Below are 23,900 nucleotides of genomic sequence, written 5' to 3' on the forward strand. Positions count from 1 at the left end.
GAGCTTGCGGAGTCCCGGTTAAGTGAACGAGACACCGGAGAAAGAGCTCACAAGATAAACGAACAAGGTGATAAGAAGGTGTACAACCTGAGCTGTTCCGTTGGACTATATTTTGGGACGGAGACACGAAAACAAACTGAACCTGAAGATTCGGTTACTGGCACCACTTTGTCTCGTTTTTAAATCCCAGTTAAGCTAACGCAGCTTTTATATCAAGACTTTACTTTTGTTTTTTAAAAGAAACTTTAACGCTAACTAAAAGGACAACCATGCTGCACCTCTGCCTTGTGTTGATTCTGTCTGCCTCCGTTTTCTCAGAGTCGGTAAGTTGTCTCACTACACGTTTCTGAACAAATGAGCTAAAATTTAATTGGGAAAACTTGTGTTTTTGTTTTGTTTTTCCCCATTTGGGCAGCGCCAGCTATGCTAGGCTAGCAGTTAGGCTACTGAGTTAGCTTTGATTTAGCTTCAAAGGGAAAGTGGACGCTGAGTTTTGAAGGTTTTTTACTGGAGATCAGACCAACGGGAAAACTTGTCTGGTTTTGTACAAAGTTGATAAGTTGGATGGTCCACAAAGCCCCGGTGTTGTTAGCTGCTTAGCTTCATGGCAAGAGCTCCAGTCCAGTGAGAGAGTGTTTGCCGGGGGAGAGAGGGTCGCACTGAGGCATCTGTAGACCGCTGCTATTATCCAGTATGAGGCCCCGATGGGGGAAGCTGGCAAGTCACTTTTCCTGCCTCTGATGGGCCAATTGCTGGGACATCTGGGGCTGCTTTTTCTGCTCTACTTGCTCCTTTTGATCAATTATCCTGAGCGAAAGTTGCCATACACCTTCAACACATAGCCGAAATGTAGATCCATACAAGTTTGTGAATGTTCATAAGGTTTTAATGCCTTATTTTCCCCCAAATGCAGCCAATTTAGTATCAGAAAAGAATGGTAAATCACAGTTAAGATCAGTTCTCACAGTTTATTTGGTTTACAAAATGATTGAAGATTATTGCGAAGTGTTATGGCCCATATAATCATGGTGTGGATACTAACAACATTAATGCTTAGTTTACAGTAAGTATCACTTTCGAATGAGACTTAGTAGTAGAAGTAAATGTTTGGTATGGTATATGCCCTACTGAGAGTGCTTCATTGGGAACCACTGATAGCTTGGGGATAAGTAAAATAGTGTCTTGCTGTGTTGTGAAAAGCAAAAGGGCTGACTTAACACCAGAAGAATTTGTGTGTGGAGGAGCGTCACTGTGTTGGAGATGGCTGACTGATGTTATTTCACAAGGCACTGGAGATTTTCCCAGTCGTTTTCCTGACTTTGGAGAGTTATGCACTGTAATTATTTTCAGGGTGCGCCCTATCCTCATTTTGGCAGTTTACAGTTTTCTGTTTGTGTGGGCCTTTCCATTTTATATCACTTCTCTCCTGCTCACATAGCACTGGCACCTCTGTTCCTCTGTACCCAAGCTTTGTTTCTCCATTACCAGTTTACAAAAGAAGTCATGCTTTGACCCCATGCTGCAGCCATGTGATGTGTGTGTGTGTGTGTGGCCTGTGTGGTGTTGGTGGGCAGTTTGGTACAAAACACAGTTGAAATTTGTGGGTTCCTGGCTATAACAGTCATTCACTGTCCCACAGTGCCTGTAACCACTTACATGGCATATGCAAATGTGGAGAGATGAATAACAGAGCTGCAACAATACATTGGTAACTATAGTGACAATCAGTTGATTGTTATAGTTGATTATCAATTAAAAAGAGTCCTCCTCCCATCTTCTTAAATGTAAATATTTTCTGGTTTTCTGTGGATTGTATAAGGCATGAGGATGGGTGTTCTTTCTTTTCTGGTATTGATGAGCTGAAAGGATCAGGAACTATAGTTTTATAGTTTCTGTTAACCCTTTTTTCTATTTTGAAGTCTGCATGCAACACATCTTTGAAGAATAGTCGTAGAAACTTAGTGTTTACTAACTGTGTGTACGTGCATTATTCACATTGCATAGGTTATTATTACATTTAGTTTAAACCTTTGAGTACTCAATACATGGGCCTGAATCAATATTTACAGTTGGAATCAATCCACTCAATATTAAGCAAAGTAACTGAGAGTAAGTTGATTATTTTTGAGAGTGTTAGTTGAGCAGACTTTATTCTGTTGGTCTGATGGCAGCCATTTGGCCCTTCAGCTTTTGAATACTGATTTGTAATTGTGATGTCTGGGGCACTAGTAAAAGCCTACTGGATGCCACCCACACTCAAACACATGCAACCTGCCCTCCCAGTCAGCGCAGTTGGTCAGTGCAGATGGTGTGAAACGGCAGTAAATATCTAACTTCACCAGTCACTTTAGGATTGAGTTCATGTCTCTGGTATAAAGTCAGCGTTGCCTTTTTTTTTAAGTGGTTAAACAGAGAAGGAACATTTCATAGATCTGAGTGTTGCATGCTTCAGTGTGACATATTGTGACGCATGGAAATTTCCCACGATGAAGCCAGCAGTGCTGGGGACACTAATCCCCAAATGAGGGGGTGAACTTCAGCGGTCTTCAGGCACGACACGCTGGTCGCTTGGCTCCACCTCGCCTTTACAATCTGTTACATTCCTCAAAGCCATGTAGCTTCTGCTTGCTCACTCTGCCTCATCTTGTTGTCCCCTCCCGTTCCCTTCTACCCTCTCTTCTTTCTTTTTTTGATTTCCCTTCTGGAATGTGACCTCTGGTGACCTTGACCAGCCCTCTTTGGGATTTTGCACACTTGGAGGGATCTCAATAGGGCCCAGGGGCCTTTTCATAAGGGACACTACTCTGCTCTAGGCTAACCCAGCATGGATATGTATACAGATTTCCCACAAAATTATGATTTTTCAAGTCTTTTCTTGTTCTTTTTGCTCCCTAAATGAATTTTTCTTTTCTTTTTTTTTGGCCTTTGCCTAATCTGTCCTTTGCTATCCATGTGATCAATTCTCATTCCTTGGTAGGCCTTGGCAGCCCTTCTCCCCCTTTTCTCTCTCTTTTCTGAACTTTCCTTTGATGGATACTTAGCCTCTGAGCTATGACAATCCTTCCCTCCACCTTCCTCTCCCTCCTTCCAGCCCTTTCTTCTCTCTACCCACTGAGGTCATTATTGGTATGTGGGTTTGGCGTTCCCAGCTAATCGATAACAATGTTTCCAATACCTGACAATGGTGCGTGCTCTGAATGCAAAAAAAGGGATCTTCTCCGCGGAACCACAGGCATGATTGGAATGTTTTTTATCAATGGATTGAGTCAGCCTTCTAGATGCCAGGAGACATATCATTTTCTAATTCTGGGAAGTTATTGCTTCATTTAACAAAGTCTCTACCCACAGTGTTTTTTTTTAATAAGTTGACCACTTTGATTTGCTGAGCTCTGGCCAGCTGAGCTCCACACAGTTTTATCAGTTTGTCCAAGATAGACCAGGACAAACAAATCCTGTTCTTCGTGGTATTTTTCCACTGGCCTCAGCATTTTCTGCCCATGTTTGGCCACTTATGGGAACACAAGTCACTGCAGGTCCTTGAGGACAAAGTATCGGCTGAAGGTTAAAGATGGAAAAGCAAGTTTTTGTATGTTGAGAGTGCACAAAGGAAGGACAGAGCTTTTGGATTGATTAATTACATACCTGTTATGTGCTGTGTATTGATAAAGTGCAATGGGAACAGACATGGTAAATGATGGAGGATGCAGACTATGTTTCATATTGATATCTCAACATTGACCATTGACAAATGGGTAAACTATTATGTCATTGTAAAGCTGTAAAAGTGCATTGAGCACAATTATGGCCCATCCCTGTCTATCTCTGTGTGCCTATCATTCATGATGCACAGAATCCTCTGAATCTAATTCTGTGTGAAACATGCGACGCAAATAGTGACATCATTTTGACGTGCCGGATGGTTTAATGGCACTTGACTGGTTAATTAGCATCACCAGCTGTTTTATCTCCTTGAACCACCTCTCAAATTCCATCTACTAATCTTTGCATAACTTTAGTGGAAGGCTTAGATGGAAGGGGCAAAAAAAAAATCTACAAACAGTTTGGCTTTTATTTCAATTGGCAGCGTCAGAGCAGCTTCATTTACCAAATGTGCCTGTGGAAACAACTTTGGTGGTTAATCAGGGTAAAAAAAAAATCCTCTTTGGCCTGGAGTTAATCCATGTTGCACCACCAAACCCCAGCTTGTTGCCTTTGGAGCCCCTGAGCTGAATCCATTTGTTATATCTTGTTGGAATGTCACTGGTTTTGCATTTAGACCCCCCCCAAATCATTTGCACGCGAATGAGCCAGGTTTTTTTTTTTAAGGAAGTTTTTTTTTGTCTCTTTTGCATGATAGGGTGCACTGAAAGCCCGTGTGGTGAAAAGAACGTGGGGAAAGCAGGGAGAGAAAGAGGGAGCATGATAAATAGTATCACTAGGATGTAATAATGGTTCCTGCATTGCTGTCCGCTGGTCTATAAAATCCCTTTGGTCCGAGGAATGTTGGCACAGAGAGAGGAGGTTTTTGTCTTTCCTGCCTCTGATGGAGAGCAGTCGAGAATCTGATTCCCCCCCCTCTGCCCGGCCTCTCCCTCCACCCCCTTTCAACCACTACATATTCTGGCAGTTGTAACGGGAACTATATGAATACGTTCAGGGCAGAAGTCGACCATAAAACCCCTCCTTTTCTGGTTATATCACTTTCAACCAACTCTTTTTTTTGACTCTTTGTGTTGGCTCTGCTTATAGTTAAACACACAGGCTGTTTGCGAGTTTTTAAAGACAGACAAAGCACTGATTTCAGATTGTGTGTGTGTGTGATTTGAAGCAGGAACTGATGACTAGTTTCACCTATCCACTTTCCTGCTGTCTAGGAGTATAATTTTTTTTTTGAACATCTTTTCATCTTTTTCCACCTGTAACTGATTTATTCATTTCAACCTGTGTTGCTATAATCAGATTTTCAACCCTCCTAACAACATAATGTGACCTACCGTGCATTGTTGACATCGACAGCCTGGGAAACTAGCACCAGTTTCTGTTGCGGCTTTGTGATGGAATAGCAAAACTCCAGAGACCCACGGCAGAACATGGAATATGATCCTCACTGTGTTTCCATTGGGAAATGTATCACCAAGCCTGCAGGGTGGCGGTTTGAAATAGGTCCCCCAACGCACTGTCATACTCCTGACAGATGGTTATTCCAGGCCTGGAGCCAGACTGTTAACAACTATCAGCACTGATGCACTTTGTGGTTCTTTTCCTCCCCAAAGCAGAACAGATGTATGCAACTTTTCAAAAAAAAGATAAAGGGGGGTGAGTATGAAATCTAATAATCAAAACGTGACGCCCTACGGCTGAAAGTTTTGTGCATCTCGGGGGGGGTGTGTGTGTCTGTGTGTGATGTTGAGGTGTTTTTGTTCTGCGAGGAACTGTTAGTTGACGACTTGAGGTTTGTTTCATTGCTGTGGTTTCTGCAGCTTTTCCTTGGTATAGGCTGACTGCATCAAGTAGAACTCCTCTGATGTTCTCTGGAAACATACACAACCAAACAAAACCAAATTGACCTAGCGTGTCACACATACACAAAGCCACCAGAGATAATAGCGGCTTTTAAAGGGCTTTTGGGTGGTATGAGGGCTTCCCCTTATTCAGACATCCTTCCTGACAAACGTGTCTCAATAATACAGTATGTCTTTGATGTGGTGTGCGTGTGGGTGCGTGCACATGCAAGTGTGGCTCAGCAGTAATGTGTGTGTGTGTGTGTGTGTGTGTGTTTGTACGTGTCCCTGTGTCACTTTCTGTCTTTGCACTTGTGTGTATCAGAGTGTGTGAGGTCTTACCTCTCTACATCGGACCACCAGTGGCTCACTCAGCCGGCCCATGTGGCCACCACAGTCACTAAACCTATTGTCAACAACAGAGGCGGCCTTGTCCATTTCAAATCCACATAATTCAGCTCTGATTAACTTGTGCTAGTGTTAGGCCTTTGTGTGTGTCTGCACCACATGTTTCCGTCAGTCATGAAGTGATGGCGCTGCTGTTATCTTTGAGAGGATTACATTTTTAGTTGGATTTAGCAAAGAGATGCCACATGTTGTGAAACGGATAAAAATGCCTAATCTTCTCCCATAAGTACCCAGCTATGTAAACTTGAAGTAAGTTAAAGGGAAAACAAGTTGATAATGTTTGTTTTCCTCTTCATGCTTGGTGCTGTGATTGCAGCAGCTGGTTTCATACCCCGAACCTAGAAGCACCATAACAGGAGTTCATGGTGGCTTGGCCCAAACCTTTTAATTGTGTTTCTCTGTGTGCGTCGAGCGCCTCGGCTGCGTTGTATACAGGACAGGAATGTAGTGGCCGACCGTGTGGCCAGGGCCTTGGCTTCTTATCCGACACAAATGGAGAGGCACATTCCTGGGTTTGCGCAACTTTGGACGGACACGTACACACAAAAGGAGTAGTTACTTGAGAAGATTGATGCAATCAAATATGAAGCAGCAGTGAGTTAACCCAGCTTAGAGTGAGCACAATATGGGAAACTGTGAGCTAAGTCTAATTTGCTATTTGCTAGCAGTGCAAAAGAAACTCTAAAGAGCACATGGTTGCTCATGTTGTGAGCCAGACAACTCAAGCATTGATATCTACTGGATGAAGTTGAAGATTAACCAACAACACAGACAGAAAGGCTAATCATGTCTGATTAAACATTGACACCATGTTAACGGCTGTCAGAGAAGCTGAGCTGTAATTTAAACCGAGATGAGACTTGTTCATGTTGTGTCTTTTTTTTAAAATGAATAATGGAAGTATGAATGAAGCTAAATTGAAGGTTGTTGACTGGAACCATGAACTAGAAGTGGAAGTGACCCACAGCCATGTGAGCTAAAGAGTGGACTTAAGCACCCCTTGTTGGAAATGAATGGAGGTTATTGTGACTAATCCTCCACTGTTAATAAATGGACACTCTCAACCTTAAAAAGCATAAATACGTCAGTTGTTTACTGGAATGGTTCACATTCATGCTTCTATTATTAAGCACACAAGTTATTTGTCTTAGATGGATATTTCCTGTTTTCCTGCCTTTTTCTTATTAGGCTACTTCCTGCCATTTAAGGCCTGAAGCCGATCCCTGGGCTGATAATAACTCCTCAGCAGCTTACATTTAGTCTATTGGGCTGTAATGTCTTTGATCCAAGGCAGTGATATGCCCGCCTGAGGGAGTGACATCAAAGAGTTTTGAAGTCGGAGGAGTAGTGAAGACATTAGAGAGGCACGGTTTCTGTACAAGTTCGTCTTGCTTCAGGCGTCGGGCTTATTTCTCCGTCAGTCATGGGTTTGGTAATAACAACGGGAACTGTCCGATCGACGTGGCAGCGCGGCTTCGTTTGCTGGGAGGGATTGACCAATAAAAGGCCATTAACGATAAAACCGAGGACTGTCCCTCAGGTGGTGCTCATCAAAACTCAATTAGGCTTATCAGCAGAGGCTGAATAACTGCTGTCTGTTGCACAGCTGGCCAGTCTGAACAGCCTCCGTCTTATCTGACATGGTCAGGAAATGAACAGTCAAACAGGAGGCGAGTGGTCCGGGTCACTGTCAAAGTGAAACGCTGCAACATTACTCACTCCACTCAGTAATATTTGACTTTGTGATAAAGAAAAACAGCTCAGACTGACTCAGATCAGATGTCTGCTTTATATCTGTTCAGCTGCCAGATTTTAGTCTCCATGTTACTTTATATTTAACCCCAGAATATCATGCATAATCTAACAATCTTAAAAATGTATAGTGTGATATAATTTAAATTATTTAAGCTGTTTTGTTTTTGAAAAATTGTGTCACTAGGATGGATGTGAGAGCTTAACTACTGCGTGAGAAGCAAGCTTCACTTGATCAGAATTAGTTTTTGATACAAACAATCAAATTTAATACAAATGTTCAATTGTTTTACTGAGCAAACACTGCAATTGTGATGGTGCTTCTAAATGACCTTGAACCATGTAACTTCCTGGTTTTTATAGTGCAGTATCTGCAATTGGGTAAAGTGAACTTCAACTGTACAATATTTTATCACTGGCGTTTTGTTCTCGGGGTCAGAAATGAAACCAATGTTTATTTACACACTGAAAACTCTCTACTTGGTGTCTCTCACACACTGATTGAAGCCTGTCCTACATCTGCATGTTGTGACTTCTCTCTGCGTGTCATATGTCGTTGTAGGTAGGTGGAAACTTTGCGATAGATAGATGGGGGCATAGGTAGAAGGAATCCAGAGCTCCACTGTCAGAGGTAAAGGTAAATGTCTACGCAATGCTGTGGGTGTTTATCAAAGGACAAGCCCAGGTAGGAAGGAGTCAGTCGGTCATGTTCTGGCCTGGTGAGCGGCGGTTTGTGACTGTGCAGAGGATCAACTTTATGATTTTAACTAAGCAATGATCCCATTATAGATCATGCCTCATGGGGCCCTTTGGATCCATAAACCAAAGGCCTTATACTCAAGTGTGTGTGTGTCCCCTTTTGCAGAGTTACGTCAGGGGGTCAGAAGTGCATCTTACAAGCAGATCAGGCGACACAATACACGGTGCAAATCCTGCTGGTTCAAGTATCACCCAGCAGCAGCAGCAGCAGCAGGAGGGGGAGGGGGGAGTTGAAAAACAGGATGGGAAGAGGGAGTGAAAAGTGGGGAGGTAAAGGGAAGAGTAGCACTTTAGACCCAGACTCCGTTCCTAGTGTATTTTGGCTGCTGCCAAGAAGAAAGAAGAAACGAGGTTAGAAAACAACAATAATTGTCTCTTCTTGAAAAAGGTCAGGAGACGTTGGACATGACAAAGAATAAGGAAGCACATTCCTCCATGCTGGTGTTTCTTTTCTGTCTTTTCATACTCCGCGTCACCTCCACGCCGCTGTGTGAATGGAACAGATGCCTCTCTCTGTGTCGGCAGATGGAGGGATTGTTTCCCCAGTTTAATGAAGGGAGGCTGCTGGAGGCTTATCCCCAGTTACCTTGGTCATTGATATGCTCTCGAGGCGTCCACCCGCATTGTTCGGCGTCAATGGAAGGGACAGACCCAAAGGCCGGGTGGCGGGTGTCTTGACAGACTGCCTTTCAGTGAATGCGGACAATTGAGGGAACTCGAAAGTTTAGGACCTCCATGCTGAGATTGGCAGGATAAACAAGGTTGAGAGCCTGGACGGAGGTGTAAAGAGTGTCAGGATTTCAGGTTTTACCAGCTGCAGGGAGGCTTTGAATGTTGAGTCTGCATCTTAAAGTCAGTGTCACTATTGTAATATTAGTTTATTACATGTAACCACACAAACATGAGTGAAGCACAAAATTAGCATTTTTTTATCCGATAAAAGCTGTTAAATCCGTTAGGAACTACAGTTAGCTACTATTCAGCAATAATAATAACCAAGAAGGCAGCCATTTTTTCTATCATCACATAAAACAGTTGCAACCATAAATCAGTTAATCTAATGATTAATTCTATCAGAGCCTAACATGATCTATTTCTGGCTTAATTTTTGGAGGCATCTGCTTTGTTTTTTTTAAGAAAAAACCTTTTTCCTTTACTATCTTCATAGTTACTCCTGAGGCAAACTGGTTTTTTAATGCAGATTAATAAAAAAAACATAATGGTTTGTTTCCTAGCTCATTGCAACAGCAAGTTGAAATGAGCTCTGTAATTAAGAGGCTTTCATTAAAAGAAACAAAGAGGAGCTTTGTTTGGCCGTGAGATGACTCGGAGCTTTGTGGTGCAGCATGAGTTGCAGATAAAAGCTGATCCAAACCGATAATCACTGTCTTAAGAGCATGTGTCATTGTCTGATGTGGGATTAAATTAAAATCAGGAGTTCGGATCAAATGAAGGCTGAATCCTTCGTACCCTGGAAATTGAAGAGCTTTTTGTTGTTGTACAACGCCGGCAACGGAAATATGGTTCTCAGTATGTGGTTTCCAATACAGCCTGCATGTAGCGCATTGGGCCAGCCACCATTCCGGCTCTGTCCTTCCTGCGTCCAATCAATGCGCGCGCCTCATTACATATTAATACAATGAACATCCAGACCAGTCAAAACCTCGCACTTACTTTAATGAGAGAAAGTTGCCGTATGAAAAAGTGTTAGAACAAGCTCTATGTTTGATTGTTTTTTTTGTTTTTTTTTTATGTTTCTAAGTATTAGCCTAATTCAAAGCAATTCAAGGGGGACTGGATACGTGATGACCATTTGTTTTTCTCAGAGTCACTGGCTCCAGTCCACATCCGCCACATTAGGCAGAAATATTCAGCCACTGATGGACGACAGGATGGTGACGTATTTGGTTGCAGCACATTAATCATGAGCTTTTAGCAGCACTAATCACTGCCGCCTATTCTTGTGCATGTATTGCACATGAAGTATTTCTTGTTGTTGTTCAGTAATCTCTCCTCCAGGATGTTTGGTCTGACTTTTGTGGCTTTTTCTGAACCACACTGCTCTGCTGTGAAACACGTAGCCACAGTTTGAGTCCATTAAGGCTTTGAACAGAATATTTCTCCTCTGAGATCATGTGTGGCAGTGACTCCGACTCTTAGGGCGCACTCACACTAGGCAATCGTACTGTGCCCAAGCACGTTTGCCCCCTAAAGTACGGATTATTTGGCTAGTGTGAGTGCAAGTGTACTGTCGCAACGCACTTCAAGTTCGTTCTCCATCACGCTTCTGCAACCGAACAAATTTTCATATTTTCTTGAGTATCTTGTGGTGGGAAAGTCGTCCAAAGCTTCAGAGTCCAGTACCTGAGCAGCAGGCCGTCACGACCGAACAGACCTGAGTTTAACAAATCAGACGAGCTGTAAAATCACCATGTGAGAGCTGAGTTTCATGTTCTCCTGGTTACATAACCACAGCTCAGACACTTTCTCTGCTTTCTCTTTGCCACTCTGTGCAGCACATATTTCTTCTATTTGTACAGTAAGGCCTCCCTCCACCCTCCTGCAGGGTTTCAATAAACCGTAAGAGTTTGCGATACTCGGCTTCGACATCTGGTCTCATCTTCCGTTCAGTCGTGGCCCTGATATCCCTGAACACATCGTAGGGTCAGAGCAGAGTGAACTTTTTGTCCTGTGGACTGAGTGAAACTTGGCCTGTGTCCCACTCTGGCTTTGCTTCTTGGGAGAATATAGAAACATCTGATAGTAAAATCAGCAGCTGCCGTCATGGCTTGACACTAACATGACAAAAACATACCAGAAGTCCCTCAGTGTTTGATGTACATTTTTCCCCTCCCCTGTTTTGGCCTGTTGGGACAGGCCTGCAGCACATGATGCTGTTCAGCCACCAGTCGGTTTGAGCACAGCTCTCCTGGGTATAGATGTACAGCCACATTTTACCATGGTGGGGGGGTGAAAAGGTCAAGACCAGGAGATGTGTTATTGACAATACAGGACACTGACGGGGATGAACACAGTGGCTTCTCTGGTGTCTGACGTTGTCTTTCTTTTTGACTGTAACTTAATAATATGCATGATTAATGAAGAACAAACTAAAATTTTTACAGGTCCATCATTTCTTGACAATTTCCTTTTGAAGCTTAAGAAATATGTTACTCATAATAGGGAACATTTAGGACTGCTCAGGTGGAACATTTCCTCTTATTCAAATGGAGTGAGTTGTTTCAGGTGAGCAGAACGTGTGACGTTGAAGTGAGGAATTAATATTTACTAGGAAAGCAGGAAACACTTCGTTTTCTGTTATTGTAAACTTTAGACACATAATCTGCTTCAACCGGAGTGTGTGTGATTGCAGTTACTTGAATGAGCAAACAGCCCCACGCAGCTACAGTAAACAACATGTTTTCAGGCTCTTTAAATCTGTTTTGTCTCAGACCGAGAGAAGAACATGGCCTCAGGGGCTGCTGGAGTGAAATATTAGTGTTACGGGAAAGATTTGAGAGGTTTTTGAATGAGTCATGCTGGCTGTACGTGAGTGACTCTGATGAATCCACATTATTGTGTGAATGAGTGTGATTCTCTCTAATGTGACTCAGCGGGCTTGTCCCAACTCGCCACGGCAGCAGTCCACTTTCATCTGCACAGTAGCGAGGAAATGAAGAGCTGGCGGTCACCATTTTACAGAGAGACACACACTCATACTCACATTCACGCGCACACACACACAGCTCCCCTGTGGGTTTAAATGAGGACATAATGGAGCAGTGATCCACAACCAGGAATACTTGCTCCCCTGTTAGACAACTCATTAATAAGAAATTAAAGTTCTATGAAATATTAAATTAATGACATATTTTTATTTGTCAGGGAAATAAAAGTAGAACACGAAAAGTCGTCAACAAGTGAACATACGTGAATATTTATGACTATGGATAAGTTGCTGAAAGTAGTTATGAATAAATAGTTGAAATGACTGTCTAAAGATTCAAGTAATATGTAAATCTGTAGAAATATGTTACAGTGTTGAACAACGTCCACTTTAGGGAGCCTGTTTATATCATAATTAGGTCTTTGGAAATGGACACAGACACACACTGAGACAGAAATGAAAAGGATTCTGGGTAAAGTAAAGAAGAGGAGTCACAGTATAAAATGGTTGCCGTTGTTTCAAGGTGCTGTGCAGTCACAATGAAACCCCCCTCCCCTACTCATATAGGTTACATTGTAAAGGCAGGGAGGATTACCTACACACACACACACACACGGTTACTATGCCAAGCACTTGAGCACACACACATAATACTGGGGGGCCCCGAGCAGGCTTTACCACAAGTTAACCCTTTAAAATGAAGACCCCCCCCCCTCCCTCCAACAAGACTCAGATGGAAGTAATTATGAGGGGAACTCATGATGTCAACACAACTCAATCTGTGTGTGTGTGCGTGTGTGTGTGTGTGTCTGCAAATGAGGATGTTGTGGGATGCCCAGGCATGTTCCCATTGTGGTTTGTGGCTTCTCTCCTCCGTAAATGGAAGTTTTCATTGGAGGAGCAGAAGAAAGAAAAATCTTTGTTTCTCTTTCTTCCTCTCTTCTCTGCAGCGTCTCTCTACTTTTCTGTTTAAGACAAATCACCATCTGTCTCCATGTGATCCTCTCTGTTATCAATCAGGCTTCAGTAGCTGTGACGAGGCCTCGAGGTAACGGCCTGCAGTCACACCAGTAGAAAACATACGAATAGGTGCTCATGTTTAGAGCCAAGTAACAATTATTTAAAATCACTTTATCTGTCACTTATTAGTTTAATAAAAGTCTTTTTGTGTTTTTTGTCAACGGAAAAACGTAAATGTTTAATCTTGTCAAACACCAGCCCTGAAATATTCAGTTGAACAAGTTTTCAAATAATCGGCTAATCAATGAATTGCCCATTTCTTTTGTTATGGCAGAAAGGGTTCTTCCTTCACTACATTGGTTTATTAACCATCTGTTTTTTATTGTTTTTTTCCACCATCTTGGCTTTTTTAGCTCCATTAGTTTAAACCACTTTGAAAACAAGATATAGCCTATTACTATATACACTCACACAGACTTGGGACATCAACTGAAGACACCGTGTCTGTGGTGTCTTAATGGAATGAAAAGACTTTTAAATGAGGTGGTTTTAAACTTTTCTCACCTCGTTTTACCTCCACGGCCTCCTTAATGCTGATTAATCGTATGCATGTGCTGTGCTGTAATGATAATTAGGCTGATGGGTGTGTGCTTGTGCACGCCTGTGTGTGTGTGTGTGTGTGTGTGTGTGTGTGTGTGTGTGGTTGCTTTAATCCCATTTACACTGCTTACTGAGCAAATGGTCAATGAAATTAAGTGTGCTAATGTGATTAAAGGAGGTGGATGTGTCTACATTGTGTTAAGCTTCATGGTGATTACAGTGACAGTGATGAGTTGGCAAGTAACTTTATCATGATCCCGTGTTGTTGTCTTAGTCTTTATTCTCTTAGCAGCATGTGGAGCTGCAGTGATTTGGCTGGTTGCTGATCAGCAGCTACTTTTGGTTGTTGGTGAAGCTGAGGGTGGAGCTACAGAAATAAATGAATCTAATGAGTTTTTCTCTTTTGGAGGATGGAGGTGTTTCTGATTAGTCAGACCAGGTCTCCACACTGTGAACTAAAGTATCACCACAGTTATGGACTGGATCGCCATGGAAAGTGTTTGCAGGAATTTTGTTATTGTCATAATCCTCTAATGGCACCAGAGGGTCAAGTCTTATTTTTTTAACCCCTGACTTTTACCATAGTTTGCTCTAAACACATTTCCGTCCGCTTTAGCAAACGTTAGCAGTGCTGGCCTGTTAAATGTCGACACTGTTTTCCCCCTGAGAAGCTGCTCCGTATTGCGTCCCTCTGACCCCTGGTCCTGTGTCTGATGTCCCATCAGGTCAGGGAGACGGAGACATGGATGCCCATGAAAACCACACAGACGGTCGGCATGTCGACGCACCGGGACGACCTGGAGTCGTCAGGAGACTCAAACGGCTCCGACTTTGGCTTCACAGATGATGATGAAGACGACGACAGCGACTACTACGAGTACGAAGACGAGGAGCTCTCTGGGTCTGGAGATGGAGGTCAGTCCCTACAAAAACCTTTTTAAAATGAGCCGGTGCATATTCTCATTTGTCCAGGTCATAGTATTTCAAAGGAGGTTAAATCGAAAGCAACTGGACTTAGTTATTTGTACAAATAACCAAGTGACCTTTGAAAAACTTTTTAAAATGAGTTATTTTATTGTGTGACTATGGATCTTACATTCGAAATTGTTATTTTCAAGAGATTAAATTAAGAATTTGCCTCTCTCCACAGCAACAACTGAGTCTCCTGAGATGGACTCCAAGACGTCAGTGATGGTGAGTTGTCTCTAGCTGTTAATGAACATTTACTGAAGCTTAGCGTCCATTTACACGTCAGTTTATCAAGGTGGTGTTTTAATCTTCCTCCTCTCTTCACCCTCAGCCTGACGCCAACGACAACAAGATCCCAGAGATGGAGCTGCCGGTGCGACCGACCATCAACGAGGTGGACATCGTCCAGAACAGGAACGAAATCCCCCAGCTGGGCAACGAGGCGAAGACCAACGATGAATACCCCATCAACGTCCTCATGTCCCACACCAGTGAAGACAGCATCTTGAACAAGACGGAGGTCCTGGCAGGTCAGTACGAACTAGATATGGTGAACATGTCGGACTGAGAGAGAAGATTCAGTCGACCAAAGTAAACACAGAGGTAGAGTCTTTTCCACTCTAACGTCTCGTTGTCCCCCTCCTGTCTCTTGCAGCTCTGATCGTGGGCGGAGCCGTCTGCCTGATGTTTGCTGTCCTCCTCATCCTACTGCTCATCTACCGCATGAAGAAGAAGGACGAGGGCAGCTACGACTTGGGGAAGAAGCCCATCTACAAGAAGGCCCCCACCACAGAGATCTATGCATAGACCCTTACCTCCGTTGACCCCCTGACCCCCCGCCCTCTGAGCCCCACCCTGACCTCACACACACACAAACACACACCTCACTCCCCTTTTTAAACCTCTTAAAAACCCAATCAAGGCCAGTTCTGGCCTCACAGTGCCTCATCATCATGATACCTCCCCCTCCTCCTTGTAACTGTTCCTCTGACCGTGCAGCGGAGTGACGCTCTGACCAATCAGGAGAGAAGCCCCGACAACACAACGCAATCGATTGACTCCTCCTCCTCCTACCTGATGTGTGCTAATATTACTGGTGCTCTCTTAACCAATCAGAGGCTCCGTTGCCACTCCTGTCCCTCTTCGGCGTTTTTTTACCAAACAAGGAAAAAGGAGCAACAGGAGTGGACGACTTCAGCTGCAGTGCATCGTTTTTGTTTTTATCATTCATCCCAATGTTGGAAAAAAAAAATGACACAACTTGGAAACTGAGGACTCAAACTCCTCCTTCTCTTCTTCCTCTCTGTTCCTCTTCTTCTCTTCCTCCAATTTCCAGTTTAGAAACACTAACACTGTGCAATGATATTTGTCTCTGTATGGTACACATTAACAGTCCAGTTATTTATTTCCCCTCCTCCTCTTCCTCCTCTTCACCTGTTTTTTTTTTTCTTTTGGACTGAAGCCTTTCACACGACTGAAGAAAATGACTGTTAAGTGAACATTTATATTTGATTTTTAATTTTTTTTTTTTTTTTAAACAAACTCCTTGTAATGCAGAGAGATTTAAGACATTTCAGTTTTTTCTATTAAAGAAAGAAAAGAGTTTTCAGAAAGCTGGTTTGATGCTGTCATCCATTAGAACTGATTTTATTTTCATCCTAAAACATAAGAGAGGGCCAAACTAGGTTTGTTTTTTGTTTTTAATGAAAATCTGCACAAATGGCTGAGTGAGCACTGACAAATGATTCAGCTCATGTTCTTCAAACTTCATTAAAACAACCTTTTTTAAAAAAAAACAAAAAAAAAACAAAGAAAAAAGCAGACTTTTCCTTTAAAGCGTCTGGCATATTCTCTATCTCCTCAAGGAGGGAAAGTCCCAACCCATCTGGCACGTAGCACCAGATAACTAAGCTAAACTAATCCGGAAAAAATTTTGCAAATACTGTATGACCCGGGTCATGCAGGTGAATGCAGCGTTGCCAGGTTGGAAGAGAAGTTCAAAAAGGAAGATGTTTTACCACTGTAATAATTACCACCGTGCCTCTGGGGCTTGTTTTCTGTTATTATGGTGAAGGCGAACCAGCAAGCTCCTGCAGGGTGACACACCTACATTCCTCATACACACACACAGCTTAGTCATCTGTGAAGGCAGTGAAGACTCGACACCATGCCGAGCTGCTCTTTCACACCAACACTCTGGTTTAAAAGGAAACACACATTCTCTTGTTTGTTTTTTTAACTGAGTTAGATCAAATTGAAGCTACAGCCAGCTGCTACTTAGCTTAGCTTAGCACAAACACTGGAAGCGGGTGGAAACTGCTATCCTGGCTCCGCCCGGAACGGACCAGCACCTCCTGATGTTACTGTCTCTGTGTTAATGATGGTTAAAGACAAAAACACTGCACACGACCTTTAGAATAACTTTACATCACAGTGAATTTACAATACCTCAGTACGACGTTAATGCAGCTGTTAACAACACACTGGATTTACAATCATTTTACAGTTTTACATACAGTGGTTTCCAACATAATATTATTTTTTACACTCACTGCAGACTTTGAAAAGAAAACGAGTCAGAACCAGACCAGAAGTTTCCACCTCTTTCCAGTCATTGTGCTAAGCTAGGCTAACACTAGCCTCACGTTAGCCTGGTATCGGCCTCCTCCTCTGCAAACAAACCTGGGCCTGCTCCTTTAACTCGGCCTCTTTCCATCAGTGAAGCTTCTCTCTCATATTCTAGAAACATTTTATTCATCAATCATGGATCCAATAAATCCTATCGATCACTTATCCAGTGATGAGAGACGTTAAGCTCTTTGATCTGAGAAACTGGTAGTTACTTTTTTTTTCTTTTTTTTTTTTTTTTAATTTGAGGGGCTGATGCTTTCTCAATAAGCTACACCAACAAGTTGCTGTTCGTTTGATATTTTATTCTCACTCTGAGGTCTTTGAGCAAATCGCTGAAGCCATGATGAAAAAGGTTCAATGCTCACATTTCTTAGCTGAAGCTGGAAGCACACAGACTGGTCTACCAAGGATTTGTATATAGTCATTACATAAGAAAATAAACATTAAAAAAAAAAAAAAGAATAAATATTAACTTGGTACTTAGCCACATCCTGGCAACAAACAATATCTACCAAATATTTAAATGCCAAATTGTCTTTTTTTTCTCGTTTTATTTTTGTTTTCCCCCTGAGCAGTAACGTTCTGTGATTTACTGTAAATGTAAATGAGTTTTGATACTACCAATGCTAATACTAACTCACCTCCTCTCATTGTTCTCCAGTGTTTTTGTTTTATTTTTTTATCTCCAGTAGATCAACTTGTTTCTTTTTTTTTTTGTATTAATTTAACTGTCAAATTATTTTATTGCCTTCTTTCAGGTTGGGGTGTTTCCCCCTTTTTAAGCTGTTGTATATGTGATTTTAAAAGTTTTATATACACTAGTTTGAGATTTTCAGAAGCAAATAGTTTTGAAACTTAAGTGATAAGAGTTTCTCTTATCTTTTAGACTTTTTTTTTTGTTTTTTGCTTTTGTATTTATGTTTTTTTTTCTTTTATTTTGTTTGTTTTGTTTGTAGAAGGATTGCTTATGTGGTTGGTGTTCATCTCGTTGTTCAGGGGATGTGGTACCGATGAGCCATGTTGTCAGTCGCAGACCTGGGACGGTTACTCGTAGGATTTTGTTGCTTTGTAGCCAAAAGGGAGGGCGATAAACACAAATGCTAATTTGTGTTTTTGGAAAAATTCACGTGAGAGAGAAACATCTTGTCCTTCACCTCCCACAAAAACAAACATTTAATCATGTATACACTGCTACATGTTTCCTTCCAGCGTGTTGGATATGGAACGGGTGGTCGGCCCAGGTCTGGCTGGTGAACATGGGAGAGATTTGTATGTTCTGCTGCTTAATGTCACAAACATCACATGTGAATCACCAATGGAGTGAAGAAGCCAATGAATCATTGGCTTCTGCATGCAGGTTCTGATTTTTCGGAAATAAAGCTATTTTTATGCACATTAACATTTTAAAATGCTGTCTTTGTCCTGTTCTTTTATTTTCCGTGCTGCCTCTTCTATAGTTTAGAAGTCACATTAACCAGTAATTTCATGAGGAGAAACATCACATTACATCACATTTTCTCACACAGACAATGCTGACAGTAACAATGCTGTTACTGTCTCACTCTGAGTCACAGCAGTGGCTGTTTGTTTGTTTTCCTACTTTAACAGTAAGAATAGGAAGTGGAAGAGTAACCTAATCCAGCTGCAGGAGAGTGAGGACTGAGGAGTAAACACATGCAGGCTCATGTATCTCAAACATCTCAGCTTTAACTCTCGACTCTGGATTAGAGTCACGGCTCAGTTTCCTGATGGTCTGTCCTGCAGGTGAAAGCAGGTTAATTACAGATGGTAAAATCATCAAATGATCAGAAATCAACCATAGAGTGTCAGCATCATGATGCTAACATGTTAAAACATGTTTGCAATGTATACCAAGCGTTAATAGATTAGTCATATATATATAGTATACTGCGTGCTAATTCGCTCACTGAAATTGATGATGCTTAGCTATCCTTGTTTCGATTCTGTTGTATCAAAAATTAGCTCAGCCTACATTTTGATATCCTGCCTGCTTCATGTTAGCGTTTACTGCCACAGTTGAAGAGTATTATGGGAACTGTTCGCCCTCTGTAAATACTGTTATCAAAAGACAGTCTAGACCTGCTCTATTTGAGTAAAGCCTTTAGATAACTTTTGTTGGGAATCAGCACTATATAAATAATATCTTGTGCCCATTTTAAAACTAGGTATTGTATTCTTTCCATCATCTCTTACCTGTGTCTTCTTTGTCTGCCTTTTGTTGTCATGGACAAAGGATGGACGAGAAGATGGAGCTGGACGTGGTGAAACAGTGAAGACACATCAGCTGTGAGTCTCAGAAGAGGAAAGTTGAGATAGACAAAGCTCAGAGGGAGGTTATCAAGTCAAGTTATCACAGTGGTTTTGGATTACACACAGACACACATACACACACAAACACACGTGATATGAAACAGTCTCTTGAGGATGATATTGAATCCCTGTTCCCTTCGGGGTCGCCGCTCTGAAACCAACTCTGACCTCTGACCTCTCTGCACAAGAAGTAACAAAGAAATCAGTCCTGAAAGTTATAGGTTTCTAAAGAGAATGACCAGGTCATAAAAACATGTATGAAAATAGCTTTGTACAATGAGAGAATTAGAAAATGCCACTGAGATCTTTGGTCCGGAAATTCACATGAGGTGACAGAAACACAGTATTTCTAGAGCTGTCTACAGGATTAAAGATCAGTTTTATTCTAGTTTAGGAAACCTTTTGGCATCCAGGTCCCTCTATCTTTGCAGAGTGTAATTCCCTTATAAATACAAGTTGTGAGTTGTGTGTTTTTTGTTTTTGTTTAGATAGAGGTTCCTGACAAAGTCAAAAAGCCTTGATGCTATAAACAAATGTATATGGTACTTGTATGCATAAACCTGAAAACGGGTCACTGGTGTCCCGAACACAAGAGAATGTTCTGTCAAGAGGGTGCTGGGCGGGCAAGCAAAGTCACAGTTACAGTTACAACGTGAAAATTACAATATCAGCCGAGCCAGAGGTGCTGTGTCCCTGTTGAATCATGAAACATCAAAATGATTTTGGATTTTATCATCAAGGTAAAATAGTTACATACTGCTGCTTTAAAACAGGTGACAGGGATAGGAGATGACCTTACATTTTTGAAAACACAAACTCTAACTTAACAGTGTGATGCCTCCATGAATGTAAAGTTAAAAGCAGCGTGTGTGTGTGTATGTGTGTGTGTGTGTGTTGTTGACATTCATACAGAGCCAACAGACAAGCTGCTGCCTGTCGGGCTCGGAGCTGCAGGGAAAACACACTCACAGGTGACGCCAAAACACTGATGAGTACAGCACACGCACACACATGCACACACACACACACTCCATCCCAAACACTGCTCATACATCATCATCTTTTACTCCCATTTAAAACACAGGCAAACAAAGGTTGAATAACACAGGTCAAAGGGGCAGAGAAAGAAAAACACACTTCACTATGTTGTTTGGTCAGAATAAAACACAGACAAAGGTGAAGAAAAAAACATTTATCTAAACTTGTCTTTCTTATTTTCTGATTCTCTTTCATGCAGCTCCACCAACTCACGTCCGCCATGCTGCTGTCGGCTGCTGACTAGAATAAGACAAGAAGATAGTAACATTGTGGGGATCAAAGTGTCTTCCAGTTATCTGAAGACCTGAGAAAGTTCAGTTTAAATGAAGTGAAGAAAAAGATTTGTGGTCAATGCCGAGCTAAAGTATCCATCCATCAAAAATATTCCACACTAAATTTAAAGCAGCTAAAAGTCTCCAGTCATGTTAGCAGCTCTATGAGGCTGCAAATGCAATGCGCTAAACGCTAACATCAATATACTTAGAGGCAACGATGTGATGCTCATGCTAAGCTTCATTGATTTGATGTTAATGTTTGCTAAAGTGTCAGTGAGAGTGTCAAAATGTTAATAAAATTTAAAAGCATTTCTGGTCCACCAAATAATTTGCCTCCATGTCTGAGATACGCTATGACTTTTTAAAATAATTTGACCTATAGCCTATAATTTGATTATAAACCCCTACTTTAAATTATCAGCACTTTGCATTTAATTTTTGTTTTAAATGTTATCTATTAACACTTCATTTTACCTATAAAGAAAACATTTTTTTTAACCAACATTTGTTGAATGTAAGTAAGAATATGACTTTTTTATACTTATTATATGTATTCATGTATTTATTGTTTGTTTGCTTGTTTGTTTGTTTATTGCTTTACCTGTTAAATCCAACACCCAGGGGCAAGTTTTCCATTTCCATTTTCCATTGCATTTCTTCTATCTTGTATGGTTATTGCAGTTTACAAGGAACCCTTTTTAGTTTAACATTCACAGCTCCCGGATTTTCTAAATTTGACAAACTTAAATTTTAACCTGATAATGAAAGATACCATCAAAAGACCTGCAAGGGGAATATGAATGAATTCTAAAACCAAACAACATGTGTCAAAATCGTTAATATCAAATGGATGAAAAGTCGCGGGGTCAACATATGACAACCTATTGCTAAATACTAGCTGAAATAATTCAGTGTGTGTGTGTGTGTGTGTGTATGTGTGTGTGTGTGTGTGTGTGTGTGTGTGTGTGTGTGTGTGTGTGTGTGTGTGTGTGTGTGTGTGTGTGTGTGTGTGTGTGTGTTTGTTGTTTTGAACTTGTCAACTCTCCACACATGAAGTCAACATTCTTCTCTTATCTGGGTTTGTTTTGACAATCTTTGGCTTACACTATGCACATATTCTCACCACACACACACACGCACACACACCTTCATCATGTCATTAGGAACATTTATGGGAATTTCCAGAACATGTTGCACCAGGCAGAATAGTTTTTCTATGAGCTCTTCCTTTTATCCACTGAGCATCTCAGTCTGAGGAACCAGTGATTGCAAAAGACCCTTTCACCATCTGCCTCTTTATCTGTCTCCATCTCTGCTGCTGCTGCTGCTGCTGCTGCTGCTGCTGCTTCTATAGAAAGGGAAACACAGTCTGTTGTGACCCTGCACCTCAGCTCCAGGGGCTTAATTCAAACAGAAATATATAGAAAAAAAACTCACATCAAATTATTATTATTATTTGCTTTGAACATCTCTTCCCTGCAGACTGAGTTGGGTGGGGTTAGTGCTAACTGTTCCCCAAAGGCCTCATCACACCAGCTGCATCAATTAAATTCGACTGAATCACTGCAATCAATTAAATCTGTCACATAAAGTTCAACTTCGGTTTGAGGTTTAGTCCTAAATATGTTCTGTTGGCTAAAAACAACAAACAAAGACAGAGTCAATATTACTCTTGAATAAACTAACAACTTATTATTTTGCTCATTTAGTGAGTTGTCACTTTGAAACTAAACTAAGCTTCTTTTTTTTTGTCTGTCCTGGGCAGTAAGCGAGTAAGCGATATTTTTGTGTTAATATAAGTCTTAAATAGTTATATCTTCCGACAGCAACCACTTACATAGAGTGTTTGGACCGAAACACGGGTCTCTCAGTCCCTCTGCTCTGCTCTGAGCCGAGGAGAAAACTTTTCCTGTATCCTACAAGTTTTATCCAATGAGGAGAGAGAACGGCATGAAGGGCTGTGTGTGCCCTCGTCCCTACCAATAGATCCATGACGAGGGCGGGGGCTGCTAACTCCGTCGGCTGACAAGAAGTTATAAGTTATGGTGCGTTCAAGGCAAGCCGCAACCCATAACTCGAGTGGCCGTTATAGTGCACTTTCACAGGCAACAGGTCGGAAAAACATGAGTTGCGGGTTGCCTGGAACGCTACAAAGTCGTAAGTCGTGACTTGAAGCCGTAACTTACGGTTTCAAAAGCCTGCCTGGAACGCAGCATAAGCCAAAACGCTGGATCGCTTACTTCTGTTTTAAATTTGAAAAGACCAAAACAGACATTATATAGGTGGCAGCTTCTTTTTTAACAAAACAAAAACAAGCAAACAAACCAAAAAAGCTGTGATAACCCAACATTCAAGATTCCTTCATTGTCACTGAAACTTTAAAAAAAAAAGCAAATCATATGAAACAAAACAAAATTATGAGCATCTGAAATGCAATAAACACGCACACACACAAACAAAAAAAGATAATAAATACACTGGTGAAGTGTTTAAGTAAAAATAGGATTTATATACAGTGAAAAAAGCAAGATCACTCGCACATGAGATTATTAAATGTTTAGCAGCGTACAACTGCTCCTAGTCAGAGTGTGTGGGTGCACCATGATGACATAGAAGCTCTTGCTGAACCTCACACCTGCTGTTACAGTGAATAAATCACTGGTGGTAGATGATACCAGCTGCAGCTAATTAATACTGATTGTGTAACAACCAGTGTGTGAGCCTGCCAAAGACTGTTTGTGAGTAAAGTCACATTGATCATTGACATACGACTTCCAATGAATTGTGATTTTGGCGTTCAACAGGGCAGAGACTCAGGTGAGTCAAAGTTCTTCACATCATTACCTGGAGCTCGTTCAGCTCAGAGCTTTTCAGTGCTTGACAGTTCACCAGTGGATTTATACTGGTTTCAGATTTAATAACTTCTAACTTCACAACTTCACGTATTTAATAACAATGATGATTTATTTATTCATATAGTGGGTTTAAAGATAAGGGTTTACAAGGTGC

At 41.5% G+C, this 23,900-nt stretch overlaps 1 protein-coding gene across 1 annotated transcript; it reads left to right on the forward strand.

The window, feature by feature from the left end:
• The first annotated feature begins 38 nt into the window (after positions 1-38).
• sdc4 (syndecan 4) lies at positions 39-17,713 on the forward strand. The gene is made up of 5 exons (XM_083972332.1): positions 39-323; positions 14,373-14,562; positions 14,798-14,841; positions 14,948-15,146; positions 15,272-17,713. The coding sequence occupies exons 1-5, from the start codon at positions 270-272 to the stop codon at positions 15,421-15,423; spliced, it is 639 nt and encodes a 212-aa protein (XP_083828458.1). The 5' UTR covers positions 39-269; the 3' UTR covers positions 15,424-17,713.
• The last annotated feature ends 6,187 nt before the right edge of the window (positions 17,714-23,900 follow it).

This window comes from Trachurus trachurus, assembly GCF_905171665.1.
Source record: "Trachurus trachurus genome assembly, chromosome: 5".
In the NCBI taxonomy this organism is placed as follows: domain Eukaryota; kingdom Metazoa; phylum Chordata; class Actinopteri; order Carangiformes; family Carangidae; genus Trachurus; species Trachurus trachurus.

Bases quoted from the DNA above. Each gene is read 5' to 3' on its own strand.
- sdc4 (XM_083972332.1), top strand. From the start codon at position 270: ATGCTGCACCTCTGCCTTGTGTTGATTCTGTCTGCCTCCGTTTTCTCA. The intron at 14,842-14,947 runs GTGAGTTGTCTC...CTTCACCCTCAG, and splicing joins ACTCCAAGACGTCAGTGATG to CCTGACGCCAACGACAACAA. The intron at 15,147-15,271 runs GTCAGTACGAAC...TGTCTCTTGCAG, and splicing joins CAAGACGGAGGTCCTGGCAG to CTCTGATCGTGGGCGGAGCC.